This window comes from Pan troglodytes, chromosome 5 (assembly GCF_028858775.2).
Source record: "Pan troglodytes isolate AG18354 chromosome 5, NHGRI_mPanTro3-v2.0_pri, whole genome shotgun sequence".
Classification (NCBI taxonomy): domain Eukaryota; kingdom Metazoa; phylum Chordata; class Mammalia; order Primates; family Hominidae; genus Pan; species Pan troglodytes.
This window is the reverse complement of record NC_072403.2, coordinates 60,023,318-60,043,604: the sequence shown is the minus strand read 5'-3', so window position 1 is coordinate 60,043,604 and position 20,287 is coordinate 60,023,318. Positions and strand designations below refer to the sequence as shown.

The following is a 20,287-nucleotide window of genomic DNA, read 5'->3' as shown; positions in this document are numbered from 1 at the left end:
TCCTTTGGGTATATACCCAGTAATGGGATTGCTGGGTGAAATGGTATTTCTGGTTCTAGGTCTCTAAGGAATCACCACACTGTCTTCCACAATGGTTGAAGTAATTTACATTCCCACCAACACCGTAAAAGCATTTCTATTTCTCCACAGCCTCACCAGCATCTGTTGTTTCTTGACTTTTTTAATAATTGCCATTCTGACTGGTGTGAGATGGTATCTCATTGCGGTTTTGATTTGTGTTTCTCTAATGGTCTGTGATGTTAAGGTTTTTTTCATGTTTCTTGGCTGCCTAAATGTCTTCTTTTGACAATTGTCTGTTTGTGTCCTTTGTCCACCTTTTAGTGGGGTTGTTTGTTTTTTTCTTTTAAATTTGTTTAAGTTCCTTGTAGATTCTGGATATTAGACCTTTGTCAGATGGATAGATTGTAAAAATTTCTCCCATTCTCTAGGTTGTCTGTTCACTCTGATGATAATTTCTTTTGCTGTGCAAAAGCTCGTTAATTAGATCCCATTTGTCAATTTTTGCTTTTGATGAAATTACTTCTGATGTTTTTGTCATGAAATCTTTGCCTGTGCCAGTCCTGAATGGTATTGCCTAGATTTTCTTCTAGGGTTTTTATAGTTAGAGGCTTTACATTTAAGTCTTTAATTCATCTTGAGTTAATTTTTGTATAAGGTGTGAGGAAGGGGTCCAGTTTCAATTTTCTGCCTACGGCTAGCCAATTTTCCCAGCACCTTTTATTAAATAGGGAATATTTTCCCCATTGCTTGTTTTTGTCAGGTTTGTTGAAGATCAGAAAGTTGTAGATGTGTGGTCTTATTTCTGAGATCTCTGTTCTGTTCCATTGGTCTATGTGTCTGTTTTTGTACCAGTACCATGCTGTTTTGGTTCCTGTAGCCTTGTAGTATAGTTTGAAGTAGGGTAGCATGATGCCTTCAGCTTTGTTCTTTTTGCTTAGGATTGTCTTGTCTATACAGGCTCTTTTTTTGGTTTCATATGAACTTTTAAGTTTTTTTTTCTAATTCTGTGAAGAATGTCAATGGTAGTTTAATGGGAATAGCATTGAATCTATAAATTATTTTGGGCAGTATGGCCATTTTCACAATATTGATTCTTCCTATGCAGGAGCATGGAATAAAACCACAGAAATTTAAAGGATTATTAGTAGGTACTATGAGCAACTATATGCCAATATGTTGGGAAATCTAGAGGAAATTGATAAATTCCTAGATACATACAACCTATCAAGACTGAACCGTGAAGAAATCCAATGCCTGAACAGATCAATAACAACTAATGAAATCAAAGTTGTAATAAAAAGTCTCCCAGTAAAGCAAAGCCCGGGACCCAGTGGCTTCACTGCTGAATTTTATGAAACATTTAAAGAAGAATTAATACCAATTCTACTTAAGCTATTCAAAAAAAAAAAAAAAAACAAACAAACAAAGGAGAAGGGAATACTACAAATCTCATTCTATAATGAGACCAGTATTACCCTGATACCAAAGCCAGAAAGATACGTCAAACTAAGAAAACCACAGGCCAATATCTCTGATGAATATTGATGCAAAAATCCTCAACAAAATGCTAGCAAAACAAATTCAACAGTGCATTAAAAAGATCCTTCATCATAATCAAGTAGGATTTATCCCAGGGATGCAATGATGGTTTAACATATGCAAATCAATCAATGTGATATGTCATATTAACAAAATAAATGACAAAAACCATATCATCATTGATGCTGAAAAAGCATTTGATAAAATTCAACATCCCTTCATGATTAAAAAACTCTCAAAAAACTGGGCACAGAAGGAATATATCTAAACATAATAAAAGCCATATATGACAGAGCCACAGCTAGAATCATACAGAATGAGGAAAACCTGAAAGCTTTTCTTTTAAGATCTGGAAGATGACAAGGATGTCCACCGTCACCACTGTTATTCAATACATAACTGGAAGTCAGACAAGAGAAAAAATAAAGGGCACCTAAATTGGAAAGAAAGAAGTCAAATTATCCTTGTTTGCAGATGACATTATCTTATATTTGGAAAAACCTAACTACTCCACCAAAAAACTATTAGAACTGGTAAATGAATTCAGTAAAGGTGCAGGATACAAAATCAACATACAAAAATCAGTAGCATTTCTACATACCAATAGTGAAAAATCTAAAAAAGAAGTCAAAAGAGTACTATCACGTACATTAATAGCCACAAGTAAAAGCAACAACCTAGGAATTCACTTAACTGAAGAAGTGAAAAATCTCTACAATGAAAACCATAAAACGCTGATGAAAGAAATTGAAGAGGACACACAAAAAATGAAATACATCCCATGTTCTTAGATTTAAAGAATCAATATTGTTATAATGTCCATACTACCCAAAGTACTACAGATTCAAAGCAATTCCTATCAAAATACCAATGACATTCTTCACAAAAATAGAATAAACAATCCTAAAATTTATAGGGAACTACAAAAGACCCAGAATCACCAAAGCTATCCCAAGAAAAAGGAACAAAACTGGAGGAGTCATTATCTGACTCCAAATTCTGCTACAGAGCTATAGTAACCAAAACAACATGGTACTGGCATAAAAACAGACACATAGACCAATGGAACAGAATACAGAACCCAGAAACAAATTTGCTCACTTACAGTGAACTCATTTTTGACAAAGGTGGCAAGAACACACATAAGGAAAAGATAGTCTTTTCAATAAATGATGCTGGGGAAGCTGGGTGTCCATATGCAAAAGAATAAAACTAGACCCCCTATATCTTGCCATATATAAAAATCAAATCAGAATGAATTAAATACTTAAACCTAAGACCTCAAACTATGAGACTGCTACAAGAGAGCATCAGAAAAACTTTCCAGGACATTCTTCTGGGCAAAAATTTCTCCAGTAATACCCCACAAGCACCGGCAATCAAAGCAAAAATGGACAAATGGGATCACATCATGTTAAAAAGCTTCTACCCAGCAAAGGAAACAATCAATAAAGTGAAGGGATAATCCACAGAATGGGAAAAAATATTTGCAAACTACCCATCTGAGAAGGGATTAATAACCAGAATATATAAGGAGCTCAAACAGCTCTATAAAAAAGTATTATAATTGTAGTTTAAAATCGGCAAAAGATTTCAATAGATATTTCTCAAAAGGAAACATCCAAATGGCAAACAAGCATATGAAAAGATGCTCAACACCATTGATCATCAGATGAATGCTAATCAAAACTACAATGAGATATTATCTCACCCCAGTTAAAATGGGTTTAATCCAAAAGACAGGCAATAAGAAAGCTTATGAGCATGTGGAGAAAAGGGAACCCTCATATACTGTTGGTGGGACTGTACACCACCAATTAGTACGACCACTATAAAGAACAACTTGGAAGTTCCTCGAAAATGAAAAAGAAAGAGCTACCATGTATGATCCAACAATTTCACTGCTGGTCATACACCCAAAAGAAAGAAAATCAGTATATTAAAGAGGTATCTGCACTCACATGTTTGCCACAGCACTGTTCACAATATCTAAGATTTAGAAGCAACCTAAGTGTCCTTCAATAGATGAATGAATAAAGAAAACATGGTACTTATACACAATGGAGTACTATTCAGCCTTTATAAAGAATGAGATCCTGTCATTTGCTACAACATGTATGGAACTGGAGTTCATTATGTTAAATGAAATAAGTCAGGCACAGAAGGACAAACAACACATGTTCTCACTTATTTGTGGGATCCAAAAATCAAAACAATTGAACTCATGGAGATAGAGAGCAGAAGAATGGTTACCAGAGGCTGGGAATGGTGGGGGTTGCTTTGGGGTGGGGAGGTGGGGATGGTTATCGAGTAAAAAAAAAATAGAAAGAATTAACAAGATCTGGTATTTGATAGCACAACCAATTATTATTGACTATAGTCAATAATAATTTAATTGTACATTTTAAAATAACTAAAAGAGTATAATCAGATTATTTGTAACATAAAGGATAAAAGCTTGAGGGGACAGATACCCCATTTTCCATGATGTAATTATTACGCATTGCATTCCTATATCGAAATATCTCATGTACCCCATACATACCATGTACCCACAAAATAAAAATATTAAAATTTGCTTAGAAAGGAAATTTATTTACATGAAGGAAATAAACTTTAAAGATGAATGTCATAAGAAATAACTCTTATACCTTATCTGATATGAGTTAATGTACATTTAAGCACATGATTTAAAACCCTGGAAACAGCAAATCACTATCATTTTAGATGTTAATATGACCAAATATGAAATTATTCCTTCTAAGTTTAGGCTGAAGGTTATTGGGCATGAAGAAATAATTTGGACCCAGGCTATAAATATGAATGGATAAAATATTTAAAGAATGCAAACTATTTCCAGTATGTACTTATACTTCTACAAGTATGTAGAAGTATCAAATGGCAGAAACTTTGACATGAAGAAAATTTGGGTTGGGTTTTGCCTACTCTGTGACTTCTGAGGCTTGTTTTCCCACTCTGTATAATGGAGATTTTAAAATAAGAATACCCACCTCATAGGTTTGATATATGGTTTAAATGAGATAGCCAAGCTTTATTTTCAAGGTAAGAGCTCAAAATATTAGTTATTATTATTGTTGAATTCAGCATCTTTTTAAAAGAATCAAATGAAATATTAATGATAAATTAACCAACCCTGCTAGTGACCTAAGGCTCACTCCCTATTCAACATATTGTTAGCCTAGTTTCAATTCTATTACACTTAAAAGAATCTCAATTAAATTATTGTAAAATAGCCTGCATTTTAAGAAGACCACGGACTGGAGAAAACCTTTACTTTAATTAGTCTGAATTAGTGTTGCTTTTACTGCACCTGGCTCATCCTAAAAAACAGACTGTATGAAATGTCACAATACGTGCAATAAAGACCCAAAGAAAGAAACATTATTTTGAGTTGATTTTCTTTGTTTATTTTTTTCTTTTTTTTTTTTCCAGAGAAGTCAGTCTTTCAACAAAGGCCTATAAAGTGGAATTAGCCATACACTTTCTTGTTATTTTATTAAACCATTATAATTATCCCAGGAAAACTGGAAAACCTATGAATACACAGAAAACTAGCAAATTTGTAAGTTGGTTTTAACATCAATGGGTTCTCTGGCTACCACCTCTCTATTTCTACAATAAAGTATCTCTCTCGTTTACTATTTTAACTGTTTACTATCTGTCTTATCATTGGAATACATGCTTCAGAAATTGGCATACTGTCATTGTGTTCACTCTTCTCACCCCAGTGACTCCTCAGTGAACGGTACTCGGTAGACACTCAATAAATATTTGTCGAATCAATGAATAGAGGTGGAAAACTGAATAACAGAGCTAGAAATAGTGACTAGCTTTTCTACTAGTCTTGATCCATAGATTATATACTATACCTTTTAAATTTTATTTTTTAATTGGCAAGTAATAATTGTACATATCCATGGGATGCATAGTGGTGTTTTGAGACATACAACGTGTAGTAATCAGATACATTATACTTTTAAAGAACTCTCAGAAATAGGAATTTTCGGTAGTCAGTACTAACTTGTTCAGGATATCCTCAAGTGTAACAAAACTTTTTTTTCTTGACTCTAATTTATGTCTTCCCTTTATTCAACCTTCTCTGTAGTATAGGAGTTGGTAACCTGCACGATCCCTGCTTTTGAGTTTAATCTAAGAATATCTACAAAGTCAATGACGCACTGAGTCCCAGCAGTTATATACTCTGAAGATGACAACTTTCTCCAAAGTTTGAAGACAGATGATGAAATATTGAAATGTTTCAGAAATAGACTTCTCAGAGTTGCTTTTTAGTTTTCATGGGAGAAGAGAGAAATATATAGTGATAAATTAATTAATTAAATCATAGCTAGTAAACTCATACTTAAAGTGAGACATCCCATAGCTCAGTCAATATGAATATTAGAATTTTTAGGAGAAAATATTACAGTGTAATTCTTTTTAAAAAACAGAACATATTGTATTTAAGACATACAAGATAAGCTCTTGTTCATTTAAGACCAAAGCTTATAGCTAAAGTGAACTTCTGCTCTAAAATTTAATCTTTTCTCCTCAAACTAAATGTATCAGACATCACTTAGTAAATTGTAATAACTACAGCCAAATATGTACAAATATGACTAATCCGAGAGTTGGCGCCAAACTAGTTTTGACCTTTCATTGTAAAATGATCCTTTATGGTCTTCCAAAAGACGTGGACGTGTTTTAGTGGCCACAAACAATTCAAATGTCATGTTGTAAAGTAAAGTGAAAACAAAGCTTCTTACATAGGAAACGAATTTTAATTAAGGTCAAGAATCTTATCTGAATTAGAGTTTATATTTGTTCTAGCCTATACTGAACCTGTTTGTTGGTTCATTCTTAACTTTGAATGACTTAAAGGCTCTCACAACATTAAGGACATGGAAGTTAACCTACTTTAATTAAATCTGATAGTTGATTGAAAGTAAATAATACTTTGAAATAATTTCTAACTATGGAGATTGAAGAAGCCGCTCCAGAATCATTTCAATTGCTACCAAATTAACCCCTCCCAGAGAGGAATGGATAATGACATCAACCCTTTGAACCTATTGAAAACTAATCTAATTAGAGACATTTTGCTGAAAGGCAAGAGTAGATAAGAGAAGAAGGAGAGAGAGCAAAAATTGCAGCAACTTTTTTGGGGGGTCTGGCTCTTGTAAAATGTATTAGTCACAAAAAGGATAGAAACACCTTTAGGAAACTTTCTTTTCTTGTACCCACTAACGAATCAAGGAATTCAATTAAATCAAGATATTTCTAGTCTTCCAAAGATAGATAAGAGGAAGAGAAGAAAGGAGATATGAATAAAGGAAAAAGGGAAAGGAAAGGAAAAGCTTTTAGTTATTGAGCAATTCCTTTGTATCAGAATTCCATTAAGGGCTTTTCGTACATTAGCTAATACAAATCTTACATAAGAAAATTATTAGTATCCCCATTTCATAGATGAAGAAACAAAGGCACAGAAAGGTAAAATGGTGAGTAATTTTCCCAGAATCAGACAGTTATCTAAAAGCAACACTGTGATTTTAAACTCGGGTCTAGTCTACTAATGCCTTCATTCTTTTTAAGTATTACTCCAAATGGCTTCCAATAATAATGAAAAATAACAGCGAAACTTCCGGGAAATGCTCTAAGCAGTGTTCCTACCCACATCCTCTAAACATAATTTTCTGGATGTGATAAAATTTAGTAATTTCACCCAGTTTATTACTTGCCTTGGGGAGATTCAAATGAAGGCAGAACTGTATAAATTACAATGATGATATGGCACAAAATACACATTTAATAACTATTTACTCTTCATAATTATGATAAAAACTACAAATGTGTAACTTAAATGGAATAGTTTACTAATTTGTTTTAGACTTAACACTAAACACTTACTAAGGAGATAATCTTGTTTCTACTAGAATACGTTTGGTCAGAAGCAGAAGTTGACCACATGATGGAAAATACAATTATTAGGTGAGTGAACACTGGAGTTGGGATGAGGCTATGCAGGTGTATGTCTAACACACTCAGAGCCAGCTACTCATAATTATTTGAATTGAATGTGAGTCTATATCTATCCACTATATCTATCCACTTTTGCTCATAAGTGGAAATTGGTTTATTTGTTAATAATTTAAATGAAGGAAAGCAACAAAAGAGTCAAAGTTGATTAAACTGGCAATCCCATTAGAAATGGACAAATCTTAACGTTTCAAGTATATGAGTTGACTATTCTATAAGCATAATAAACCATTACAAAAATGAAAATGTCATCTAAGTGTTGATAACTAGAAAATCAGGAAGCAGGTGTGGCAGTTCTGTTTAGCTAAACTAATCCAACTAGACCTCACGTAAGAACAAATTTATTTGATAAGCTTACCTGATGTTTTATCTCTGACATAACCTGATTTTCTGTATCTGCAATCATATCATCCTACCCTTCAACTTATAAAAAAACAATTAATTCTATTTAAATTACTGTATAATAGTGTTCTCTCTAAAGCATACACAGGCACCCATTTGAAAAGCAGTGTGTATAATTATAAAGGTACTTACATATTTGGTTTCTCGACCAGCTGCTCTTGGAAGAGTTGTAGGAGTCTGTATGAAAATAAAAACAATTATACATCTGAAATAATAAAGTAAATAATAATAGACTCAACTTCTGGAATGTGTTCACCTTCTTCTCAATTGAGACTTTCTAAACATTGCTCTCTCTACACAATATCATTTTTTAGAAAATTATTTTATAAAATGATATCACTTGATTATTCTTTTCACTGACTTTATCAGCTTTCTGGTAATTTCTCCTTATTTATTGATGATGTCAACTCATGGATCATAATAGTTCTTGCCTCATGTTTCTTCCATAATTTTTGCCTATTTCAAAATTCATGTAGAAATCTCTGTCTTTTCCATTTTTTGAGCTCCTCAATTACAAAGATGTTCTCATCTACTCCAATTCAATCATTCACTCCCAGAAAGCTCCTTAACTTTACCTTCACCAGTAAAACAGAAACTGTCAGAAATTTCAATTACAAATGTCCACACTCAGAATTCTACCTCCTATCCACCATCTTCATTTCTCTAGTGCTACTAGCGCAACATCCACATCATTGGGACTTCCAAATCACTGACCTTCATCAGCTTTATTCTGGTTTTACCTCTTATCTCGTATTATTTAATATTATAAGCCATTTTAATACTTTCACTTTTTTTAATCCTCCTCTCTTCCTGTGACCAGTTCACTTACAAAAAAAAAAAAGACCTCAACCCTAAATTGACCTTACCATCCATTTTTCTCCATACTTGTATCTGAGAAGCAAAACATTGTTGGAGAAACTCTTTCAAACAAACTAATTAATTTTATTTTAAATTAACAATTATCAATTTCAAATGTGCATTCAGTACTGCCCCAAATTTTTCTTTTGTAGGCCCACTTTCTGAGATGAAATAGCTATTTGATTCATTCATCCATTCATCCACTCAATACATATTTGTGTATCTACTGTGTGTGCCAGTCACTGTTCTACACCCCTGGGACTTATTGGTGAACAGAAGAGACAAAGATGTCCTGCCATTGAGGAGTTCACATTCTGGAAGAAAAGAAATAAGCAATGAAATCATAAATATGTGAATTATATGTTAGAAAGGAATAAATGCAATGAAAAAGACTAGAAATAATTTGAAGCCCAGGGTAATATACGCTTCCAGATAAAAATTTATTTGCTTCTACAAAATACCTTGTATTTTTCTGGAACACCCAGATGTTAAGGAGGTCAAGAGTGCTGGGAGTCTACAATTTTAAATTAGATGATCAATGTTGAGAAGGTGACATTTGAAGGAGACTTCAAAGACTTGAAGGAGTAAGGAGTTGAGTAGGTAGTATTCTAGATAAAGAGCATTCCAACAAGAGGGAACAAGTGCAAAGTTTCTAAGGTGGATTTTCTCCTCTGAGAATGTTGGATAGAAAACTGGAAGTAATCTTTCCATAAAGGACAATAAAAAATCTGACCAATATATTGAAAAATATTTAATCAAAAACATCAATGAACTAAAAAGAAAGTGAATAATTACTGGGCAAAATCAAAAGAGGATGGGAACCTGAAGAGAGAAGCCCAGCATTTCAGAACTGCTTTTGCCCTGGGGATGTTTGCAAATAATGATGAGTTGCTTGAGAAGCTAACCCAAACTTTTGATATCTCACGGGTATAGAGAGAGAAAGTCAACCAGGACTTGCCAAAAACAGATTGAGCCCCTAGGAGTAAGAGTGACCCAGAAGACACATGGTCTTCAGCCTGGTATCAAATCATCTGAAGATGACTGTCTAGAAAAAATAATCTCAGAAACTTAAATTAAATTCAGGTAGTTTTTTCTTGCTAGCGCTCCCAATGTCTGACAGAAACAAAGAAAAGACTTTCTATAAAAGGTAATATCATCTGAAGTCTCCATTTCTATTAAGAAATTTTCAAATAGGATATCTAGCATACAATCAGATTCAGATACACAAAAAGGCAAGACAATATGAATGAGGATGAGCAGAAATAATAAACAACCAAAAAAGACCCACAGAGATTAAGAAATGTGTCTTTTCAGAACCAGACTGAAAACAACCATACTTAACCATGATTTTGGAGATAAAGGTTAAGCTGAAAAATTTTCACAGTATGCTAGAAACTATAAAATGATCACTGATATAACTGATTTGAAAAGAAACTAAATGTGCTAAGACAGGGGCATGCTTGACATATCCAAGGCACAACAAGGAGGCTACCAGGCTGGGATGGAGTGAGTAAAGGAAAGAGTTGGAAGAAAGCCAGTCACAGAAGTATTGGGGCACCAGACCATACAGGACCTTGTGAGGACTTTGCTTATATTCTGAGGTTTGAAATGCGTAAGCACTTCTGGTTTTAAATAGAGGAGGGTCATGATCTGACCTAAGCTTTAAAAGGTTTTCTGCGTTTGATGTGTTAAGAATAAACTATTGTGAGTCAGGGGGATAGGGACAAAACTCTTGTACTATCCAACAAAACACGGTGGCTCAGTAGTGCAGAAGCCGTGGCATAATCATAGTCGACATATTCTGAAGCTATAGAAATAGGATTTCTAGCAGAAGAGATGTGAAATGTGAGAGAAAGAGAAGAATAAAACATGACACCAAAGTTTTCGGCCTTGAGCAAATGAAAGAGCGAAATTCTACCAACAGAGATGAGGAGGCAACATATGGAATCATTTTGTGGGAGAAAATCTAGATTTTATTTGTATGCATATTGAGGATAAGACATTTGTTAGAAGTCTAAATGGAAATGAAGATAGGTATTTGGAAGTCTGCAGTTTGAGAAAGAATCCTGGACTAGAAATAGAGTTGTCGGCATATATGTAGTTAGTTTTTATAACATAAAACAGGGTGAGATCACCAAAGGAATGAATATAGAGAGGAATGAGAAGTTTGAGGACTCATGACTAGAGCATCCCAACATTAACAGTTTGGGAAGAAGAAGATGAACCAGCAAAGGAGACTAAGAAATGATAATAAAAAAGGGAGATAGAGGAAAAACGGAGAGACTATGGAGTTCTAAAATACTCTAGAGGAAAATATATCAAAGAGGAGAGTGTGAGCAACTATCTCAAATTCTGTTGCTGTCATCTCAACTCAGGACTGGGTTTATTGCAATGCAGAGGACTTCAGGAACCTTGGAAAAAGGGGTTTTGGTGACATAAAAAAGGGGATCTAAGAGGAAACTGGAGAAAAGGAATTGAAAGTAGAATATATAAACTTTTTTTAACTTTTTCAAATTCATCACCATCACACCTTCTCCCCTTAATCTTGGTTAACGATCTTACATTTTACTTCATTGAAAGGTATTAGTTATGAAATAACTAAAGATATTGGTTATAAAATTATTTCTCTTCCACCAAACTACAAACATTCTTGCATCTGTAGCTGTCATGTCCTTTATTTTCCATCCTGTTACAATGGAGGACATTTCCAGCTTCTTAGCAAATGGTCTTAGCACATTTGGGCCGCTATAACAAAATATTATTGACTGGGTGGCTTATAAACAACAGAAATTCATTTTCCACAGTTCTGGAGGCTGGGAGGTCTAAAATCCAGGCACTAGCAGATTTGGTGTCTGGTGAGGGACCACTTCTGGTTCATAGATGGTGCCATCTTGCATGTCTTTACATGGTGGAAAGGGTAAGAGGTTTCTCTCTGGACTGTTTTGTAAGGGAACTTATCCCATTCATAAGGTCCCCATCCTCACAACCCAATCATTTTCTAATGGCCCCACCTCCTAATACCTTCATATATTTCAACATATGAATTCTGAGTGGGTGGGTGGGGCACAAATATTCAGACCTTTATTTCCCTTTCTTCTCTAGAATCAGTACTTCTTTCTCTACTAAGACCAATGCCACAGTATGCAGATTTGATCTTGTCATTTTCAGCTTCACAAAACAAAAAATTCTTTCTTGACCTCACTACCAACCTAATTTCCTTTTCCTTTTAACGGCCAAACATTTCAAAATAGTTGTTTTGTTTTGTTCTGTTTTTACGTATTCTATCCCTGCTTTCTCATGCCACAACACATTTAAACATCAGAGATAAGGAGATCAATGGGGTGAAGTGAGGGACTAAAATCTGAGGGTAGTAAAAAGAGGTAACGATGAAGACAATATCAAAGTGGTCCTTCAGCCTTCGGGGAGAAAATAGTTAACTATAGGTTTCAACAACTGGCTAGCTTCTGATGAATCTTTCCCTTGATCCCTTCTCAGCAATGACGACTGGGACAGCTATTGGAAGAGAAGAATATACCATAAGCAGAAGTGCAGGGAGGCAGAAATAGGGTCAGGGTCACCAGGGTGGAGAGGAAGTGGCAAGTGGGAACTGGTTGATACTATGGCGCTTCTCCCTTCTGAAGCACATGCTCCTCCTGCTCTTAAAGAATAAATAAATAAACCTCACCAGAACTGGCAAGTGCTAGGACTTGGGCTTCAGGACCTGCCACCCCAGGCACCAGGCATATATACACCCAACTTAGCTAACATGCTCAGGGAAATTTGAGTTTCCATGGAAACATAATAAGACATCTGAAAAACTTAAATACTATAAAAGAAAACAATGTTTCCTCTACTCCACTCCTAAGTATTTACCCAAGATAAGTGAAATCATATATCCATACAAAGTCTTGTTTATAAATGTTCTTGGCAGCTTTATTAGTAATAGCTCCGAATTAGAAATAACCCAGCCATCTATTAACTGGTGACTAGATAAATAAAGGATGGAACATCCAAACAGTGGACTGCTAATCAGCAATTAAAAAAAAAAAGAGCTATTGATCCATGCAATAATATGGATGAATTTCAAATGCCTTCTACTAAGTAGAGGCTAAAGTGACTACAGACTATATAATTACATTTATATGATATTCTTGAAAAGGCAAAAGCCTAAGAACACATGAAAAGATAAGTGGTTTCTCAGGACTTGGATTGGAGGGAAGTATATACTAAAAAGGAGCACAAGGAACTTTTTCAGTTGATGGAAATGTTTTGTTTGGAATGTGGTAGTAATTATATGATTGGATTCTTTTGTCAAAACTCAGAGCTGTAAACTAAAAGGATGGAGTTTACAGTGATTAAATATTACCTCAATAAATCTGATTTAGAAGAAAAAGCTATGTTAGCTTCAACAAAGAATGTAATACAGGAATTGAAGGAAAGAATAGATACTGACCAAAATCTTGAACTGGAATGTTAGATCAAGGATTCCTCTTGAAGGAATTAGAAAATAATAAATAGAAAAATATGAAGAGTAAGAGACATGAAATATAGAATCAAAAGTGACAAAATCAGTATTATGAGAGTCCCATGTGGGAATAAATATTTGTAAAAATAATGATCAAAAGTTACCGAGAATGTAAGGGGAAGAAAAGATTGAACACATCATGTGAAAGGTCATAGAAGGTAACAATCAAAATACGTAAGAAAAAAATGCATACCTAAATACACCATAAAAAATATCTGTAAGATCATACATAAAGTTTTAAAAACTATAGAGCAATTCTGTAAATGATCACTCTATAGCAGAGGAACAAGTATCATGCTGACAAAATACTTCGTAAGTAGGTTGTTGAAGAAAAAGAAGCCTGGGGGAAAATGTTGAAGAAAGAGTACCTACAATTTTATTCGCAGCAAAACTATAATTTAAATGAAAAGGCAAAATAAAGATGTTATCATGAACAGAGTTCACAAAATCTACACAAAAAGATCTTGCTTTATACAACTTGAAGCAAGATTCCAACAAGAGAAACAATAAATCCAGGAAAAAGCTTTGAATGTGTGCAAAATAAGGATCTAAATCAGAAATAAGTATCCAAACAAAGGAAAGATAAAGAAGTGTTCAGACATAAAGTTCAAAACAATACTAATAAATTGTATATGTATGTGCTTGTGTTTGTATATACAGGTTGATTAAAAACAAGTAGAAAGTGAAAAGTGCTATAGTACTTACAAAATTGTGGGAAAAGGCATTTACATGTTTTAAAATTGATACAAAATTAAGCATAATAATTGTCTTTAATAATGTATATGTAACTACCAGAAGTAACAAGATATAAAGTAAAATTTTCTAAATGTTCAAACTAGTAAATATCAAAATTGCCTAAGGAAAGCAGAAAAAAACAAGAGAAATAAAAACATTTTAAATAGAAAACATGAAATAAGATAGCAAAAATTCACCCTAACATAACAAGAATTGCAATAATTATAAATGGCTTAAAGTCCCTGGTAAATAGAATCTAATTGAATGTAAAAATTATATGCAGAAATATGCTGCTCTGAGAAAATTAGACAAAAGGGTATGAAAAAAAGGAAAGTAGCAGTAAAAGATACATCTAGGAAAACAAGAATTAGAAATTATAAAGTCACTATTTTAATACTCAAGAGAAAAAACTTAAGTTAAAAAATGATTATATATGCTGATAAAGATTCTAAAAACTCAAAAACGAGAATGAATGCCAACACACAAGCACCAGCAATATGGTTTCAAAATATACAAGTCAAATCTAATAAACACTTCTTTAGACTTATCTTTCTCTGACCCTTGGCCGCAATCAACACAATTATATTAGCAAACACTCTCTTCTTATAGCTTCCATGATATCACATTGCTCTGATTTTCCTCACCATAAAAGCCTTTTCATTCTCATTTGCTCATCTCCACCTCCTTTGTCAGACCTGTGATGTTATGTTCCTTGGAACTCTGTACAGGACGCTCACGGTGTCTACGTGCCTATGACCCTCAAATATCTCTGATCAGCTTCAAACACACAGGTTTAAGCTTTCTTGATAAGCACTTCAAACTCATCCTTGTCTAAAATTGACATAACCCTCTGCCTGCCACTATGCAGCTCTTCCTTCACTGTTGTCTATCCTCAAAGCAGAGACCTGCAGTATTCTCTCTCCTTCACTACCGCACCCAAACTCTTGGCAAGCCTCAAACCGTCATGCTTCTCTAGCTCTTCTGAACCCACCCTATCCAGACCACCATCACTGACTGTTTCCCTGACTGCAGCAGCCTCCTCACAGCAGCCATATTTTTCATCTTCTACGGTTTCATATTATTCCCACCATGGTTTTATGTCTCCCCATTTTCTTTGGAATCCAAGCTTCATGCCATGGCAAATAAGTGTTTAAATCACTGTGCTTAACCCAGTTTCTCAACATCATTTGCACTGTTCATCCCTAGCTCAGTGTACAGTAAGCTCATTGGCTAACTTCTTTATTTTCATACACACTAAGCTCTTTCATGCTTCAGGAAATTTACACATGCCTGTTTCTCTACCTGAAAGCTATTATTCCTGATCAAAATTTCTGTGGCTGGCTCTTTTCCATCTTTGGGTCTCAGCTTGAATTCTACCCCTTGATCACTACATTCAAAGCTTGTACCTTAGGTTACTCAGCCTTGCTTATGTTCCTAGTGCCTTGCTGCACCAGACTTACGGTAGGTGCTTAATAAATACCTGTTGAATGAAAAATTGCCTTAAATGTAGTGGCCTAAAATACTGGGTTTTTAAACACCGTAAGCCTTAAGTATTTGTTAAAGAAACCAGTAATATAGATTACTATTCATATACAACTTCTTAAATCCTATTCTCATTATATTTAATATAATACAGGTCTTTTACATGTTCAATGAATGAAATACGAAAAAATATATTTTTAAATTGATATAATATATTTGACAAATCAAAGTTTTAGATTAAAAGGCTTAAAGGATATACAACAAAATATACTTCAAATACAGAAATTATAATTATCCACCTGTGAGTTCTCTGCTAAAATATAATTAATATGACAATAATTGATTACTGGGTTTTATATGTCATTACTAATGGATATTTACTGATAATATTCCAATTGAAAATTAGGATTGCTCTTCTAGTTATGTGTAGTTCTGTACATTTGAAAATTACTTTAGACACACAGTGTCCCATATTTTAAGAAAGGACAGGAAAAAAGTATACTAATTCCAAGGAAATAAATAAATAAGGCTGACCAAAAAAATCAGTAACTAATAACTAACAATTATCAATAAAGGAAAAATCATACGCATTTTGAAATTTGGATGAGTAGAGCTTAAGTGTTTGAAAAAAATAATTTGGAGAAATGTATTATTTTATCCTAACAAATGAAAATAACTATTTTATAAGAAGGAAATACATACTCAGTTACAACAATTAATAGTTTAGTAGTACTCTAACAATCTAAAATATCCAGTTTTATTTCCCTTTGAGTCAAAGAATAATGAATCAGCAAAAAGAAAAAGAAACTCTAGAAATAATACTTCCGTTAAAGCTCTTACACTAATTTTACTTTAGTCTACTTCATTTTTTACTTCTCTATTTTTAAGTGGCTATAAATTCCATAAATATTGAATCTATAATTTGAGTGAGAATGAGCCACAAATTATACATTCTAAACGTCAATGTAAAAAAAAAAACATAGTCTAATATGTTGGCTTTCAAACTGTTTTGAACTGGACCCACAGAAATAGATTTTACTTTGCAACCCTGTATACAATTACCTTGCATTATATGTGTACATGTAAACAAATGCCAACAAAACCTATACATTACTTGAAACCAAATCTAATATTTACTATCTTTAAAATTCTACAAAAAAGACTGATTGCTATTCACTAAATTTATTTCTCAATTCACTATTGGACCTTGACTTGCAGTTTGGAAATCATTGATCTAATAAATCTTATGGTTCCATAAATTATATTAAATACATACATACTTTGACTGTGTCAGAACCCAACAATGTCTTTGGGGACCTTGAAGGAGAATCAGAAGAATGCTGAAAAAAAAGAAAGGAAGGAAAGAAGAAGAGAAAAGGAAAGAAAAGGACAAGCCTGTGAGGCATCATACTAAAGTAGAGGAAAATGAAGAGAAGCAAAGCAAATGTTTGAATTGCACATTCTAGTCTAAAGCATTACCATAGACAAGGAATCCTGTAAGACCTTATCAATGGTAGCACAGAGCTCTTCAGTTTGCTGCCTGAGCTGTGCAGGAAAATAGAGCTGGAAGAATTGAAACCAGGTACTGGGTTAGCAATAAGTTTTGGAATTGCATACCAAAAGCAGGGGTAATCTGAAGTTATTACCTCCACTGGTGGTTCTAATGTGTTGTCCTTGGAGACACTTTCAGTCTTGGCTGGTTCATCTAGTGCCTAGTGATAAATGAAATAGTTCTTATATGAGGCTTCTAGTCATACAACTGGAGTAGAAAAGTATCTTCAAAGAAAGCCTTGTATGTATTAATATTCCAAGAAAAAAATATTTAAAGTATTTGATGAGCTATTCTTTAACATGAAGACATTTTTCTTTTAGGTCTTAAGTTTAAGTCTTTAATCCATCTTGAGTAAATTTTTGTATAAGGTGTAAGGAAGGGGTCCAGTTTCAGTTTTCTGCATATGGTTAGCCAGTTTTCTCAACATCATTTATTAAATAGGGAACCCTTTCCCCATTGCTTGTTTTTGTCAGGTTTGTCGAAGATCAGATGGTTGCAGATGTGTGGCATTATTTCTGAAGCCTCTGTTCTGTTCCATTGGTCTATATATCTCTTTTGGTACCAGTATCATGCTGCTTTGTTTACTGTGGCCTTGTAGTATAGTTTGAAGTCAGGTAGTGTGATGCCTCCAGCTTTGTTCTTTTTGCTTATGCAGTCAATTTGGCTTCAGACTCTCTGTCTCTCTAATGATGGGAACTAGCCAAAATCTCTATTCCATTGTTTTCTCCTCAGCTAGGCCTAATGGGCACATTCAATAGTTATCCAGAGATTTGGGCAGAGTTTATCTACAACATTTAGGGATCCTTTTGGCACTCTCTTTTCCAGATTCTCCCCTACTTTCTAGTTTCTGTATGACCTTACACTCTTCTCTGTTTCCTCATCTAATACGTCTGCTGGGTTGTTGCTGAATTTTCACTACTTCATTGTGACCAGATAAGGGACTACCCATAAGGTGAAAAACTATAAAATCTAGAAACCAACCTAGTGCCATATTTTTCTTGCAAGCGTTGACTCTACTGCAGTTTCTACCTGCCTTGGTCATGCTTCAGTACCTTCAGATAGTTTTTTATATTCTTATCTAGAGTTTATCATTGTTATCTGTAAAACAGTTGGTCCAATACAAGCTACTTCTCTATTTGCAGAAGCAGAATAAGGCAAGCTAATTTTAAATTAATTCAAATTTCGATTTTCAGCACATATTTTCTTTATCACAGAGACTGTATAAATTCAGTCTCAAACCTGTCTCAGGGTAGGCTCGTGACTAAAGGTTATTTTTTCCTACCCTAAACCTAGATTGATATAAGAAAATCTTATGGCCATTCACAGTGGCTTACACCTGTAATCCTAGCACTTTGGGAGGCTGAGGCAGAAGGATCACTTGAGCCCAGGAGTTCAAGACCAGCCTGGAAAACACAGTGAGATCCCATCTCTATAAAAAATTTTAAAAATTAGCTGAATGTGGTGGCATACACCTGTAGTTTCAGAAACTTGAAAGACTGAGGCAGAAAGATGGTTGAGCCCAGGAGTTCAAGACTGCAGTGAGCGCTGATCACACCACTGCACTCTAGCCTGGGCAACAGAGTAAGACACTGTCTCTAAAACAATAAAAATTAAAAAGCGGGGTTGTCATTTCCCTTTGAAAATGTTTTTTTTAATCATACTTCTTGCAACTGAGAGTGTAACAATTCAAAAATCTTGATTCTTAACGGAGATGCAACTCCAGTTCTCTCTTACCAGAGCATCAGCACCATGATAAACGTTCTGAATTTCAGCCTGCTTTTAGTATTTGACCCTTGGGGATTTCCCCCACTTTTTTTTATGAGCTCAGCTTTATACTGGGTTGAAGACACACAAAATTGTCAGTATTCAACTGACAAATACTTGCCAAGATGGCAATTTCATGTGGCTTGACTTGTTTTTTAATCCATTTTTAAATTGATCATCGATTATAGGTATTTTACAACAGGAAGTTTTTCAAGCAATCTAGTTTCAATATGCTTTCAAAGTTTGAAAATCTATAGCTAGAAAGGTTACACAAAAAATATATGCCATGGGTTCTGAAGACAGTTACAAAAGAGGTTACCAAAAATGTAATAAGCATTTCTAGTTCTAGATCCCTGAGGAACTAGAACTAGAAATACCATTTGACCCAGCCATCCCATTACTGGGTATATACCCAAAGGACTATAAATCATGCTGCTATAAAGACACATGCACACGTATGTTTATTGCGGCATTATTCACAATAGCAAAGACTTGGAACCAACCCAAATGTCCAACAATGATAGACTGGATTAAGAAAATGTGGCACATATACACCATGGAATACTATGCAGCCATAAAAATGATGAGTTCATATCCTTTGTAGGGACATGGATGAAATTGGAAACCATCATTCTCAGTAAACTATCGCAAGAACAAAAAACCAAACACCGCATATTCTCACTCATAGGTGGGAATTGAACAATGAGATCACATGGACACAGGAAGGGGAATATCATACTCAGGGGACTGTGGTGGGAAGGGGGGAGGGGGGAGGGGGGAGGGATAGCATTGGGAGATATACCTAATGCTAGATGACGAGTTAGTGGGTGCAGCGCACCAGCATGGCACATGTATACATATGTAACTAACCTGCACAATGTGCACATGTACCCTAAAACTTAAAGTATAATAAAAAAAAAAATGTAATAAGCAATTGTAGGCACAAGACAGTTACTTTCAAGAGAAATATCGTCACTTGAATATATATGTTCTGGTAGATTTGTAAACAGAAAAATCAAAGATTCAGTTCTCTATTGTCATGTATTATATAACTTTTTAGAATTACAGGTTCCCTTCTCCTCTTATTTAGATTTGCCACCTATTTCTCATTTCTTTATTCCCATTCTGAGGTAGACATATCCTGACAGAAGGTGTTATGCCACCTGTGAAACCATGGAATCCATTGCTTATCAAAATCTCTTTTCCTCCTTCTAACAACCAGGGATCTCCATCCAGAACTATTAGCCTTGACCAAGAGGTAGCAGGTCCAGATGCTAGAACTGCCATTTTGGCATGGGATATAACCCTAAGAATTCAGAAAAGTGACTTTAAAAGATAAAATTTTACCATCCCAT

General features: G+C 34.4%; 1 protein-coding gene across 19 annotated transcripts in view; it reads right to left on the bottom strand.

The window, feature by feature from the left end:
* Window positions 1-20,287, bottom strand: part of MLIP (muscular LMNA interacting protein) — a 247,356-nt gene that overhangs the window by 87,000 nt on the left and 140,069 nt on the right. For 15 of the 19 annotated variants that reach the window (XM_009451465.4, XM_001156657.5, XM_009451483.4 and 12 more), the window contains 4 exons: window positions 17,263-17,328; window positions 17,096-17,179; window positions 16,897-16,956; window positions 8,149-8,193 (listed from right to left, as the gene is read on the bottom strand). The exons of 1 other annotated variant lie outside the window; for it this stretch is intronic. In XM_009451465.4, coding sequence (XP_009449740.4) covers window positions 8,149-8,193; window positions 16,897-16,956; window positions 17,096-17,179; window positions 17,263-17,328 — 255 coding nt within the window. The remainder of the gene's footprint in view (window positions 1-8,148; window positions 8,194-16,896; window positions 16,957-17,095; window positions 17,180-17,262; window positions 17,329-20,287) is intronic. 3 more of the 19 variants (XM_009451469.4, XM_009451470.5, XM_009451474.4) reach the window with 3 other exon arrangements.